General features: G+C 46.3%; 1 protein-coding gene across 2 annotated transcripts in view; it reads left to right on the plus strand.

Annotated features, from left to right (window-relative positions):
• NALF1 (NALCN channel auxiliary factor 1) overlaps window positions 1-15,339 on the plus strand; it is a 410,074-nt gene that overhangs the window by 282,875 nt on the left and 111,860 nt on the right. For both annotated transcript variants that reach the window (XM_053305432.1, XM_053305433.1), the window contains exon 3: window positions 14,921-15,022. In XM_053305432.1, the coding sequence (XP_053161407.1) occupies window positions 14,921-15,022 (102 nt within the window). The remainder of the gene's footprint in view (window positions 1-14,920; window positions 15,023-15,339) is intronic.

The raw sequence follows: 15,339 nt of genomic DNA on the forward strand, positions 1-15,339 counted from the left end.
GGGGAGGGTGTACTCACCCCTCTCTCCACTCTTCCCCTGTCAGCGCTCCTTTATTCTGAAGTTAATCAGGGCAGCAGAGTACCTCCCTGCCGCCCTGTTGCCCCCATTGTCTGGATACAATTGGAGGTATCCACTGCGCCTGCGTGCTCCGGCATGGGCACGCACACATTGCACAGTCATGCATCTGTGCCGGGGCACTCAGCATGCATGCAACCATGCCGGCAGGCACAGTGGATACTTCCAACTGTATCTGGGCAACGGGGACAACGGGGCAGCAGGGAGATACTCTGCCGCCCCGATTAACTTCAGAATAGAGGAACACCGGTGGGAGAAGATAGGAGGGAGGGTAAGTGCACCCTCCCCCACTCTAAAAAGCCACACCCCCGGGAGAAGATAGGAGGGAGGGTAAGTGCACCCTCTCCCACTCTAAAAAGCCACACCCCCGGCACCATCGAAACGGCGGAACTGGCCACCTTTTGAACTGGTTCGGAGGCCCATAAAGGGCCTCCTAACCGGTTCCATGCGCATCCCTACTTGCCAGTCAAAAACTGGTGCAGCAGGGAGCAGGCTGGGTTAGGAACCTTTCCCCTGACGTGCTAGCTTCTTACTTGTATGTGTTTATGTCAAGGAGCATTCAGAAATGTTCATGCCCACCTGCATTTTGAAGTGGTAGAGCCTGTTCTGACACCTTAATCTGCTGCATATGTAGATCAGACCATTTTGGCTAAAATGCAGATAAGAGTTGCAGATATATAGTTCTGACCTTCCTACCATTTAAACCTATAACACTGAGTTACCAAACTGGAAAAGGCTAAAGGCAATATGCTCTTCTGCTAGGAAAAAACTCTGAATTCTAAATAAGTATATGTGAATGGCAAACAGTGTCATGACACAATTGTGTTGCATCAAATCAGCATCAAACTATTTCTTGTTAGTAAACAAAGCTTTTGGAGTTCCCTTTCCTGTTGTTTTTCCAGTCAGTATCTATGGCGTTTGTCCATAAATTGTGTGTTGCCTGCTGGGACATAGGCAGAATACAGTTGTTTTCTTCCAAGGAAAACCTGTCATAAATTGTGAAGCTGATGCTGATGATTGCTATTATTACTATTTAAGAGGCATCATTTCTCTTGAAATCTCCCCCCTCGAAAAGCTTGTCAGATTTAAGTGAATAAGACAGTACTTTTCTGTTTTATGTTTTCTATTCTATGTATGCTTTATGCAGCATGGTGTTAACTGCTTTGCTACTTTGAATAATAATCCTTAATTTATAAAGAACCATAGGGAAAACATGCAAACTGAGCCTTGAGAGTCAAGACTCATCTGGTGTAAACAAACATGTGTACTCAAGCAGCCTGAACCTCTTGTGTCTTGTGATCTGTGAAAAGAGAATTTGGAAGGCAGTACTTAGGAACAGCTCTAGCCTCTTAACAAGCAGCTAAGCAAGGGATATCCCTTTCTTTTTCAAAAGCTTTAGCATGAGGGCCACCTAGGAGAAAACTGCATTCTTTCAGTGTTTTCTGCTCAAGTAACCATACTCCACACATATCCTCTGCATTTCCCTTTCCATTTTGCAGTGACCTGCAACCCGAATTAGGTATGTTTTGACTGGCTTTGGTACTAAGGGCAAAATCTGTGGTTGCCAGAGCCCTGTCTCTGCCCTTTAGTGTATGTATAGACAGAAGAAAGCCCCACTGTGCTCAGGTAAACATGAATAGGCCTGAAGCCGTCAGAGGTCTGAACAATTGAACAGTGAACAGCTCTGAACAGCGGAGGGCTTCAGAAGCCCAGTGAAACTGGGGTGGTGGCGGCAGGGTTGTGTGTGTTATCCTTGCCTCCCTCCAGCTCCAGAGTTAGAGTTGCAGGGAAAGGCTAGGGCTCAGTTTGATTGTGATGGTGGGCAGTGGTGGTGCTCGATGTGCATCTTCAGCCCACCACCTGAACAGCCACTGTCAAGCTTTCCTTCTGAAGATGGAGGGAAAAGCTGGTACCCCAAGTGCTGCTGCTGCCCACCACCACCAAAACAGTCAATGCTTGCCTTCATTTCCAGCTTGGAGCTGGAAAGAGGGATCTTCCCCATAGCTGCACTGAGATGATGCCTGCCCTCATCCTGAACCAGAAAGGAAGCTCAGGGCTCCTCTTCTCCTCCTCCTCAGAGGCTGGTGGGGCACTTGCCATGTCACAGTGGTGATAAGCAGAATTATGGAACCCTGCCTGCAATGCTCAGAACCTCAGACAGACTTGTTCTGCTTCGGGAGAACTAGGCAGCTAGAATATCCCTCAGATTTCTCTTTCCTTATACCTGGATTTTCACTCCCTAAGGGGATACATCAATCCATTTGGGTTGTGTATGTGTGTTCTGTTACTTACATACAGTATTGTACTGTGATTTTTTCCATTACAAATTTCATTACTTTGATGAAACAACTAATGTATGAGTACATCATAAACTAAGGGACCATATTTAATGTGCTCAAGTCAACACAAATTGAATGTTTCAGCTGATTAGCACGTGATTAACTAAGCTTGTCAATGACTCAAGATTTGTTATTGTAAGCCAAAATGTCCCACTTTATGAAGATTTTGCAGGATGTGTTGAATCATTCACAATACCAATAAAACACATATTGAAAAGCAGGGATGGCTCTAATGGATAGAGGGGACTCTCTGCAAAATATTTCCCACTCCCACATTTGCCAGACTTCTTGTGGTTTTGTTTTTGTTTTTGTTTTTGTTTTTTGCAGCCCAGTCTACTGCTATGATGCCATTTCCCCATTGTTAGAGGTTGTTCCTTATTCACTATGTGATCCTAGCCAATCAGGAGTCACACAGTGAAAGTGATGGCATCATGATGCTGCACAACAAATCAGTAAATGTAAATAATAAAATAATACATGACACCATCAATAAAGGCAAACAAGGCCTTTCCATTACCCTTACTTGGAATGGGCAGGGGAATAGAAGGAACTCATCCTTATTGCCAAGGCAACACTTCCTCTTTTGGAAAATGACACTAGCAGTTTTTTTGCCCACCACTGCATGGCAGTCGGGGAATGTTGGGCTAATTGCCTCAGCAATGGAGATTTATTTATTTATTTATTTATTTACATTTGTATCCCGCTCTTCCTCCAAGGAGCCCAGAGCAGTGTACTACATACTTGAGTTCCTCTTTTCACAACAACCCTGTGAAGTAGGTTAGGCTGAGAGAGTTTCATAGCTGAATGATGCACTTGCTGTTTCCCTCTAGCACCCGCCATCACAAAATGAGACAACCCCTTTGCAGTGTCCTATCACAGACCATTGAAACAGAGAGTACTTTTCATGGGTGGGAGGGTCTTGATGATTCACAGAATATCATATTTTGACCCAGCCCGAAGCAAAACCACCCTACAGTCCTATAGTAGCTCACTTTATGAGCAGCATGAAGTGGATACTGGCATGCAAAAGGTGATTCCAAAATAAATTGTTCATCTCTTAGGGGCCACAGGACTCTTTGCTGATGGTGGGGCAGAATTGAATTAGGTTAAGTAGTGAATTTGAAACCCAAAGATCTTCTATGAGGCATAATTTCATACCTGCCACTAATGAAAATATTCCCTTCACAGTCAATATATGCTAAATCAAAACACTGGCAAGTTGGCAGGTAACACAGAGTCTCTGCCCATTCCCTGCCTCCTTGTCAATCCACTTTTATTGATTTCTGTAGGACAAGACACGGACAGGCAAGACAGACATTCAGTCAGTACAGGGGGGAAACAGTGTGTGTAAAATGCAGACAGCTTATAAACTATATAATGTCAAGCCAGTTGAATCCATAGACTTTGATATACCTGCCCTGCCAAGCTTAAGAACTGTTGCTATCCAACAGATATTCTGAAATAAAGTCTGGGAAGTCAGTGAAATGGAACGTTAGAGAAAGGGACCAAAATACAATGAGAAGATTAATTCTAAACTCTTGGAAAGTGGACACAATAAGGATGAAAAAGCCCTGTGCTTTCAAAGCACAACAGATCCATTCACCTGATGATGAATTTAAAGCCTTCTCTCCCCTCCGCCTTCCCAAGCCTGCATTAATTGCACTATCAGTAAAACAGTTATGTGCATTGGTTGCTGTACTTTCAAACTGTTAGCACGCACATTATCAGTGGTGTGGAATTTTTCATACAGCTACATGGGAACATAGGAGGCTGTCATATACGAAGTCAGACCATTGGTCCATCTAGCTCAGTATTGTCATCACAGACTGGCAGGGGCTTCTCCAAGGTTGCAGGCAGGAATCTTTCTCAGACCTATCTTGGAGATGCCAGGGAGGGAGCATGCAGATGCTCTTCTCAGAGCGGGCCCATCCCTTAAGGGGAATACCTTACAGTGCTCACATGTGGTTGCTGTATCTTCACCTAGAGGTGGTATGGTGTTTGTCCATCTAAATGTTCCACGGGCCTGAAAGTTTATACACTCATTGCATATCCTGCCCCTATGTTTATACACTCATTTATACAATGAGTTTATACACTTATTGCATATTCTGCCCCTTCTTGTTCACACCTAGTCACTTCTCCCACCCTTTTCTCCTCCATGTTGTAGCAATCAGGGCAAGAAGTGAGGGTGAATGGTATTATGGTGAAAGGTACCAAGACAATAAACTTTTGTCTGTGGGAGATGAAATAAAGCAATGAGTGACATTGAGGCGCTTCACACGATCGGTGACATTGAGGCGCCCACACGACTGCCGGCTCTGTCACAGAGCTGACAGGGGCAGCAGGGATCGGGGGCCATGAAGTTCCAGGATGCCCCACGTGAGCGCGCAGGGTATCTTGGAGAGACCTCGGGGGGGGGGGTTCCTCATATGTCTCCATGGCTCGGAGCCGTGCCGTGGCAGCACGTGATCAGAAAACCCGGGTTAGCGGGGCGCCCGCTCCACTAACCTGGGCTAAGGAGAGGGCTACTTTGGCAGGCTAGCCGCCAGGGAACCACCAGGCTCGCCCGCAAGCCCACTGGTTCTCACGAATGGGAAAAACTGGCCTGGGATTCTTTAGTCCGGTTTCCCCCCATCGTGAGAATAGCCTCATTATTTCTTCTCTTTCATGAATTGCTGAATTCCTGCAATCGGGCATGTAAGTCATTTCCAACCATAAAAGTTGATTGGGAAACCTTGTGTGTTGTTTTACTGGAGGATTTGTGAGTTTATATCACTGGATGGCACTATTCTGGCATCTGTAATTTATTGACGTTTGAGAGATTTAAGTTCTAAATTTTTAATCTAGTAAATTAGGGATCAGACATCCTCGAACCACAGTTGCTGCAATCCAATCATCTGTAAACAGTGATTTATTTTTTTAAAGAAACCTTATATCCCATGTTTCTCAAACAGAATTACCACATGACATGCAAATGACAGCAAAAACAATACTATGCTCACACAGTTTATAGTATATAACTCCAGCAAAAGGGACAAATGCAGTAGCATTTTCAACAGCGATAGCAGACTGTTAATGCTCTGCAGAAGAAAGAGCCAGGGTTTCATACAGTATCTGAATAATGTGGAGAGGACCCACCCAAGGGTATTGCACAAGGTTGATTTCAGCACTGAAAAGGTCCTGCTCCTAGTAGATTCCGGCTGTACCTCCAATGACAAAGGCATAAAGATAGATCATATCATCTAACCTGTGGGAGAAACATACAGGAGATGATCCTTGAATCACCCAAGTCCTAAGCCATAGGAACTAGCACCCTGAAAACAAATAGGCAGCCAGTGCAAATCAATTCAAAGTGGAGTGGTATGTTCCCAACAAGCTGACCTAGCTAATAGTCGGATAGCATCATTGTGCACTAACTGAAGTTTCTGGACTCTTTTCAAGGGTAGTCTCAGATAGAGAGCATTATATAGTTGTCCAGTCTAGAGGTAAGCAGGCCAGAGATAACCATGGCCAGGTCAGACTTCTCTAGAATGGTGGCAGCTGATGAACCAAATTGAGTTAGTAATCGCTTAATAATCACTGTAACCTGCACAAACAGAAGCCCTGGAACACCCCCAGACTGTAAACCTGATTCAGGGGGAGTGAAACCCCATCCAAACCTGGTACAAACCAATTCTGGAATCAGCACCCCACCCCACAGTATCTCTAGCCCTATTTACAAGTTATGTTCAATGCACATCCAGTCTCTGTATGCGTACATGGAATACACACGTACAGATCTATAAGCACATATATTTATTCACATTATGTTCAATGCACATACAGCAGTTCACTTCCTATCTTTACGCAGCATATGATGGGGTCTGTACTTTTTAAATGAATGCATGCACAGTCATTTGCACAAAAACATGTACATGTGTAGTGCCTGAATGTGTAATGCCTCTGTCTCACCTAGATTAAGCCTGTTTGTTGTTACTTATCCAATTCTTCACAACTGCCAAACAATGATTCAGGATTCCCACTGCCTCCTTAGGATCTGATGAAAGCAAGAGTATCCATATATTCTTATATTATACAGTGGCCTGGTTCATATGTAACATGAAACCAGAGGTTGGCAAACCCTCAGTTTCAATTTGAAATGCTGGATTGCACCACAGACGTTCGTCAAGCTGTAGCCCATCGAACTCCAGTTCCAGGAGAGGGTAGCCCTGCCCTGCTGCTCGGCTGCTGAGGCCGATCCCAGCCAACTCCACGACCATACAGTGGGCAAAGCATCAGCAAATCAGCGGACCAGCCATATTGGCCATGATTATGCATTTTTAGTGCTCCGCCCACTCTTGGCAGAGAAAGGGCATTCAAATCCTTTAAATGCCCTGCCATGCCATGCTAGTGCTTCCTTTGCCAGCCATATCACTGGTGGCCCCCAAAGATCCTTGCACCCTGATAGTCCTGCACAAGCATGCATGGGTGGGTGTCCGGGGGGATATTTCCCTGTTACTCTGGGAGGGGAGGGGAGCATGGGGACTTCCTAGGAAGGCTATGTAGATGAAGGAGGGCAAAGGATGCTGGAGGGGGTTTGTCCCACCTGAACCTAGGATGTCACCCCAGCAAAACAGTCCATCCAGACCCAATGAACATTCTGCTCCACCGGCAGCTTGCTGCCAGTGGGCTCACCCTCTCGTGCGAGGGCCAGTCGTTTGGGGAGATCATACAGCTGTGAGGGCACTGGTCAATCCACAGACTGTAAGCTCATGAGTTGAGCCAGCCCGCCCACCCAAGGGGCCTGCACTTTTGTGGGGCCTCAAACTCTCCATGGTAAAATACAGAACAGAATATCCACACCACCACCCCCTAATTCCCTGTGAAGACTTGCAGACATCCAAAGGAGATTTAGACACTCTAAGTGCCATAGCCTGGCTGTGCGTGGATGGGGGAAGACACTGGGATGGACCTTTAAACAGTTCTAGAATTTCAGGTCCTGGTCCAGTTCTCATGACGTCTGCAGATCTACCGGTGTGGGGAATTGCAGGAGAGGATCCCCCCATTTTCCAGTGACTCTGGGATAGCAGGGTTGCTGTTTCAGGCTGCAGGCAAGTGTGCACAATCCACATGGGCAGAAGGGATGGCAAGGGGCATGCTTGGACAGCAACTTAGCGGCAGTCGCCAGGACAAGGAAAGCAGTCTCCAGGGTATTCCCCCCCCATCCGATTTCCTCCACACAGCATCCTGGCTCATTATAAAACCCCAGTGGTCTGTTGCTCTCATGAGAGAGCGGCCAGTGGAAGAATGGGATGACATCAGGCATCAGTAGCATTTTTGCTAAGCAATTTCCTCCCCTCCCCTCCACTCTTGATAATGATGATGATGATGATAAACTTCATTTGTTAGCTGACCCATAACAAATTGTTCTCTGGATGGCTCCCAACAGATTAATGCATACAATAAAAACACTCAACACATTCAACCATAACAGACAAATAAACCAGGTGAAAATAAAATAGTAAATACTAAAGAAAGCAGCATTAAAAAATCATTTTAAAATTAGTTTAAAATTCAGGCAAAATCTGAATATCCAAATTTAAAAACCCAAATTTAAAAAGCCTGGGTGAACAAAAAGGTCATTACCTGGCATTTAAAAGAACAAAGTGATGACGCCAGGTGAACCTCACCAGGGAGGCTATTCCATAAACAGGGTTCAACCACCAAAAAGTCCCTCTCCCTGGTAGCCACCCACCTCACCTCTCGTTTTGCAGAGACACCCAGAGGAGGGCCTCCAAAGAAGATTTTCAGGTATGGGTAGTGACATATAGGACAAGGTTCTCTCTCTCAAGTAACCTGGTCCCAAGCCATTTAGGGCTTTAAAGGTTAAAACCAGAACTTTGAATTGGGCCCTGAAACAGACTGGGAGCCAGTGCAGCTGATGAAGCACTGGCATAATATGAACAAAATGTCCAGTACCAGCTAATAATCTTGCAGCCCTATTTTGTACCAGCTGCAGTTTCTGGACCATTTCCAAAGGCAGCCCCACATACAACACATTGCAGTAATCTAACCCAGAGCTTACCAGAGTGTCAGTAACTGTGGCTAAGCTATCTCTGTCCAGGTAAGGTCACAGTTGACGTATCAGCTGAAGCTGATAAAAGGTGCTCCAACCCACAGAGGCCACTTGAGCCTCTAGTGACAGTGTGGGTTGGTTGATGAGCAAACCTGCAAACCTGGTCCTTCAGCGGGAGTACAACCTCATCTAGAACAGGCTGAACCTCGTTCACCCGGGCAGAGGAACCAATGACCAGCAGTACTTCTGTTGTCTGGATTGAGTCTCAGCTTCTTCACCCTCATCTAGTCCATTATTACATCCAAGCACTGATCGAGGACAGCCACTGCTTCACCTGCGTCTGATGAAAAAGAGAGATACAACTGAGTGTCATTTGCATATTGATGACATCTCAAGCCAAATCTCCTGATTACCTCTCCCAGTGGTTCCATGTAGATGTTAAAGAGCATAGGGGAAAGAATGAAACCCCAAAGCATAACTGCCAAGGGGCTGAGCAGTAGCCTCCCCCCCCCGCAGTGCCACCTTTTGGGAAGAGGCCTCGAGGTAGGAGCGGAACCACCTCCAAGCAGTACCTCCCACACCCAACTCGGCCAGCCTATCCAAAATGCTACCATGGTCAATGGTATCGAAAGCCGCTGAAAGATCCAAGAGAATGAATAGGCTTGCACTCCCCCCCACCATCTGCACAGGTCACCCCACAGGCCAACCAAAGCAGTTTCTGTTCCAAAGCTGGGCCTGAAGCCTGATTGAAATGGATCTCGATGGTCCGTTTCCTCCAAGAGTGTCTGGAGCTGGACAGCAATGACATGCTGAAGCACCTTGCCCAGGAAGGGAATATTGGCCACAGGCTCCTCCCAGTGATGTGTTAACCTGCTCATGTTGGTTATCCCTCCCATGAGAGGGGCAGTTTACTGGGGAGGAATAAGGGGTGTATGCCCCAGGTCTGCCTCAGGCCTGTATGCTGACAGGTTGAACTAATCCCTCCAGAGGGGCAAGCGGAGGCCACCCAACTCTCAGTGGCAAAAAATTGAACTTGAGCTCTGCAACCTCCCCTTCTCCATTAAGCCTTGTGTGCACCCATAGGTGATTTTTACACCCCATGTGCCAGAGCCTACCTGTGTGTGCATATGGGAGAGACACTGGGTTCTGGGACAGACCTTTAAACCCATTCAAAATTCCCAGGCTTGGTCTGACATTGTGCCATATGCAGATCTCCTGGTGTGGGGATTAATGGAAGAGGGGAGCCCCAGTTTCCAGCAGCTCCAGCATGCCATTTCTGGGCATGGGCAAGGGTGCACATGCCCACATGGGTGGACAGGCTGACAGGTTTAACAGCTACTTGGTGGCAGTCATCAAGTCTGAGATAGCTTTCTGTCCCTGCCGCTTTCCTCCATAGAGCATCCAAGCCTCGATGGCCTGGCACTCTCATGAGAGAGTGGTCTGTGGGATAATGGGTGGCAAGCACTTGAGTATCACCTCGTGAATTTGAAATTAGTTCCCACAAACAGTCCTTCTCATGAGCAAGCCTAGGGACCAATAAGCACCAAGGGAAGGGGCTGGGGCCTCCTTCCTCAACATTAATGTGAAAAAAGATAGAACTTGGCTGCTCAAGAATCCCTGCTTGGGGTTGCCTTTTAAACCTGAACACTGGCACCCGCGTCTGCCAAATCTTCATCTCCCTGTGCAGTTATGGGGTGCCCTGCTTATTTTGCCACCTGGAGTATTTGTGCTTGTGCACATACATAACGGTCGCTCCCTTCTGGGGAACAAAGCACTTAGTGGTCATCCCATCCCCTTTCCCTGCTGCTTGCCGGTGGGGGAAGCAAGGGAAAGTGTGGGAAGAGGGAATGCCCTCTAGTGACTGCGCAGCTTGACAGGCTGATTACTCCGGGATGGGGCATTGCCATGTCTCTGTTGCCAGGCAGTACCATAGCTACATAGATGACAGGCAGAGTGGGGCTGGTTCTCTGAGAGGCGGCCAGTGAGAAGTGCACAGCGTTGCCATGTCCCTGGTTTGGTCCGCGCTGCCACCTCAATGATTGCGGTTTGAAAATTGGTGCAAAACCATGTTTATGGTGGCGTCTGGAGTCAGACATAATGCTTCAGTGGCCAAACTGGAGGTCTTGGTGGTGAACCTTCGTGCAAACCAAAGGTTCACTTTTGAAATTGGTATGGCAAACAGTAGGTCACCTTTGCTGTGAAACTGTGGTTTCACGCTTGTGAACATAATGGAGTTCCAACCTCTGCCCCGTTTAACTCTGGTTTGGCGTTACATGTGAAACAAGCCATTATATAGTACTGCTTCCCCAGAGTATGGTATCATCTCCATACTAATGACATAATAGCCTAAATCTCCAGAAGACTACCCAGAAACATCATTTACATGTTAAAGAGCATGGAGGGGGGAGATTAATCCCCAAGGCCCAGGGCATAGCACAAATCCCTCAGCATAACCTTCTGGGATCTACTCTCCAGGAATCAGCAAAGCCACCTTTGTCTAATGCTCCCAACTCTCATCCCTGCCAGACATCCCATCAGGGTGAGTGTTTTCTGGTTTGGGACAGCAAGAGTTGGCACAAATGTACATATCACTTTAATCACAAGTGCAAGTGCACCCAAAGAAAAAGGCACCATATCACTCATGTCTGTGACATCTTGACCTTTTATATTTCGTTTGGGAGTGACAGGCTTAGAAAAATGCTTGATGCACTCATCGATGGATTTTTTTTAAAGGAGCAAGATTTGGTACACAGCATGGAATGAGATTCAGTGACCATTTTATGGCTATCACTGAAAACACTTTGGGAAAGGTAAAACATTTCAAGTTGTTTTCTGCTTCTTAAAGTGTCTCTGTGAACTCAATGGTCTTTCAAAAACATTCTGTGCTGTTCTACTTTTTTGTTTTAACTACTTTTAACCTCCAGTATGACAGCTCATTTGTCTCAGTCTTAAAATATAGGAAATGGTCCAGACAAAGTACAGCTTTGCCGCAATGATTTCAATGGGAAATAGGAGTGTGCAAACAGTTCAAGGAGGGTTCAGTTCTACATCGAACCAGTTCGATTCAACAGTTCCAGGCTAGAACCACCACCCCTGTTGAACACCCCCCCCCCCGATGGTTCAGGGCGTTCACGAAGTTTGTTTTTTTAAAAATTATTTTTACCTTTAGCTCCTTCTGGGGCTCCTTCTGGGGCTTCCTCTAGGTCCACGAAGGTTCCCCTTCCCCCCCACCAGCCTCGATTAGCACCACCACAGCCCGTTTTAGTTCATTTTTTGGCCCATTCGGGCCTCCCTATGTTGGTGTGGCAACCATGTTGCCCACCACCATACATGCCCAAACGGCCTGGCATGGCCCAGGGCCTCACAGAGGCCATTTGTGCATGCATGGCAGTCATTAAAAAAATAAATTTAAAATGGCCACCCCACATGCGCAAATGGCCTCTGCAAGGCCCTGGGCCATGCCAGGCCTCACAGAGGCCATTTGCGCATGTGCGGCGGCAGGCAACATGGCCACCGTGCCAACATACGGAGGCTCGAACGTGCCAAAAAAGGCACTAAAACAGGCCTCGGTGGTGCTGACTGAGGCCGGTGCAGGGAGGGGGAATCTTCATGGATCCACCCCCCGCAATCTAGAGGAAGCCAAAAGGGGATAAAGGTTTTTTAAAAAACTTCGCAGGACCACCACCCCCGGCCCGGAACGGGGGGGGTTTTCTAAGGAGTGGTGAATTGAACTGGTCTGGTAAGGTTTGAGTCCAGTCTGGACTCCAACTGAACCAGGCCAGCCAGTTCCGTGTACATCCGTAATGGGCAAGCAAAAGCGAAACAATACTTAAATTTTCCCCATTGTAAATAGATAGGATTTTAAAATAGTTAACTAAATTTTGTCTGGATTGTTGGCATCATCATCATCATACTTTATTTATGGTCTTTGACCAAAAAAGAAATAAAAATCTTTACATAGTTAAAAGGAAAAATATTAATAGAAAGTCAGTTACACATAAATGGCTAACAGCTTTTGATTAATAATAATTACACGGCATTGGAAAGGCGTAAGTGTATAGGCATAATTTAAAATTAACACTAAGGAACCCAAAGCTGTATTCTATTCTTTTGAAGTTCTTAATCTGGTGACCACATAACAAAATTTAGCTACAACATATGAAATAGTTGCATCTTTATCTGCTAAAAAATATGCTACAAGAAGATCCTCAGGTTGTCCCCTCATATCATTTAACAGTGGGCTGATTAATTGAGATCTCAAGTTTTGATATACTGAGCGCTTCAAAAGTATGTGGGCCATGGTTTCAATCGCCTCTCCACAGGGGCATTTCCGTTCTTCATATAATAGCTTCAAATACTTCCCATACAGCATTGCAGATGGGAAAGCATTGAACCTAGCCCTGCAGAAGGCCCATCTGAATTTACTTGTTGGCTTCATCATCATCATCACCATCTTAGCATTACTCAACATTTTTCAGTAACTTCTGATTCTACATTAAAATATGTAGTTAAATTAACACTTGGAATGCTTCATTTCTATTTTAGTTCCTTCCTATGTGGTGTGATAGCATTTTGGAACCAGAAATCATTTTCTAGTCTGTTTTGTAATAGCTCCATTAATGAAAAATCAGCAAAGTTCTAATATAACTGTACTTCTTCGGATTGCAGACGTTTCCTGATCAAATCAGTAGTGCTAATCCCTTTAATCTGGGGGAAGCTGAATGAAAATGTACAATAAATCAATTTTATCTGAAAGATACACAGTATGGAAAGGAATGTGAGGTAACAGTCTGGGACTCTGTAGCTCTACTAATTGAACAAGCTTCTCCAATAAGGGATAGATGCAAAATCAAATCCTTTGCTCCTCAGACAACCTAGTTTGATTCCTATTACATGGCAACTGCATTAAAAAGACAAGTTTAAAACGATAACTGAAAAATCAACAGGAGAGGAGAGGTGGTCTTGTGGTAGCAAGCATGACTTGTCCCCTTGGCTAAGCAGGGTCTGCCCTGGTTGCATACAAAAGGGAGACTAGAAGTGTGAGCCCTGTGAGATATTCCCCTCAGGGGATGGAGCCGCTCTGGGAAGAGCAGAAGGTTTCAAGTTCCCTCCCTGGCAGCCTCTCCAAGATAGGGCTGAGAGAGATTCCCGCCTGCCACCTTGGAGAAGCCGCTGCCAGTCTGGGTAGATAATACTAAGCTAGATAGACCAATGGTCTGACTCGGTATATGGCAGCTTCCTATGTTCCTAACACTCATGGCATTGTTTTTGGACCAAGATAGATACTTTTTTAAAAAGCACATGTTGCTGTGAATGCAATTCTCTTTTCGAAGCATATGTGTCTGTAGTAGCATATCAGGGAATTGAAACCTGATATAATGCCCTTAATGGCTTCTTTGTTATGAACCCCACTATCTATTAAGATCTTCAAGGCAGGTTCATCTGAGGGTGCTGCCAGCTCATCTGGTGGTGACTCAAAGGCACTCCTTCTCTGTGGTTACCCCAGGACTGTGGGATGTACTTCCTGCTGAGATTAGAGCTGCTCCTTCCCTGTTGACTTTTAGGAAACAGCTAAAGACACATCTCTTCAGCCAAGCTTTTTAGTTAGTTGGTGTTTTTATGGATGCTAGCTGAACCAACACAGATCATCTGTGTGCTAGTACTTTGTTGCTCTCCTTGCCCCCGTCACAGCCCCTGATTTATTGCTCAGTGTCAGCCACCCAATCTCAGCCGTGCCCTCCCCTACCGCTCACTCTCTCAATCCCTGCTCGCTTGTTCACTCGCCCACTTCCCGCCACTCGCTCTCTCATGCCCTGCTCGCTTTCACACTCAGTCCCCACCACACACTGGCCCCCTCCCTGCCGCATGATCGCTCACTTGCCCCCTCCCAACCGCTCACTGCCCCCCCACCACTCGCCCCCTCCCCGACATTCGCTCACTTGCCTGTCCCCTCCCTGCTCACTCGCTCACCCCTTCCTGCTCACTCATTCACTTGCTCACCCCTTCCCTGCCTGCTCACTCACTTGCCCACTCCCCACCACTCGCTCACCCCTCCCTGCCTGCTCACTCACTTGCTCACCCCTCCCCACTCATTCGCTCACCCCTCCCTGCTCACTCACTTACTTGCCCCCTACCCGCTCCTCTTCCCAATCTGCATAGAGAATCCCCACTGCCCAATCACCACAGTGCTTATGTTCTGTTACCTCTGATTGGTAAAGCATTGTGTGGGCAGGGCTTGCCACATACAACCTTAGTTTATTATATAGATAGATAGATTTTAATCTGGTTTTATGTTTTAACAGTTAAATTCTTGGTTTGTTTTATGTTGTAAATAGCCTAGAGTCTTTGGTAATGGGCACTATACAAATTTAATAAATAAGTTAGTAAATGCTTAATCTACTTGCTGACTGCTCTTTCACTGCTTCCGCCTTCTCTCCCTATCTCTGTTGAGGAATGGAGCACCCTGCAAAACCAGCCCCCTGAAATGGGCCACTCCATCTCAGCAACAGGAGGAAAACAGGGTGGCCAAGGGAGTGCTGGTAGTAACAAGGGGGTAAGTGAGTAAAATGATTCCTCATTTTCTTCCCCTTTCCCTTGCATGCAGGGAAGCCATTTCTCTGTCCATACACAGCTGTTGCTGAGTTTCTAGCTTTACTCACATGTTATTAAGAAAATGTTGTGCATGAGTACATCCATCCCAAAGTGCAATGGAAGTCCCACCCAGTGCATCACTCACCTGCCCATGCTCTTTACGGTTACCATGACATTTGTCTGAAGGTGCAGATGCTGTAACCATGATGGTGGGAGTTTTTCTGATTGGCAGGTGCAGGGACCCAAGCCTGATGTCTGTGGAAACGCTTGCTGTCCCAA

The sequence above is a fragment of the Hemicordylus capensis genome, chromosome 3 (genome assembly GCF_027244095.1).
Source record: "Hemicordylus capensis ecotype Gifberg chromosome 3, rHemCap1.1.pri, whole genome shotgun sequence".
Classification (NCBI taxonomy): domain Eukaryota; kingdom Metazoa; phylum Chordata; class Lepidosauria; order Squamata; family Cordylidae; genus Hemicordylus; species Hemicordylus capensis.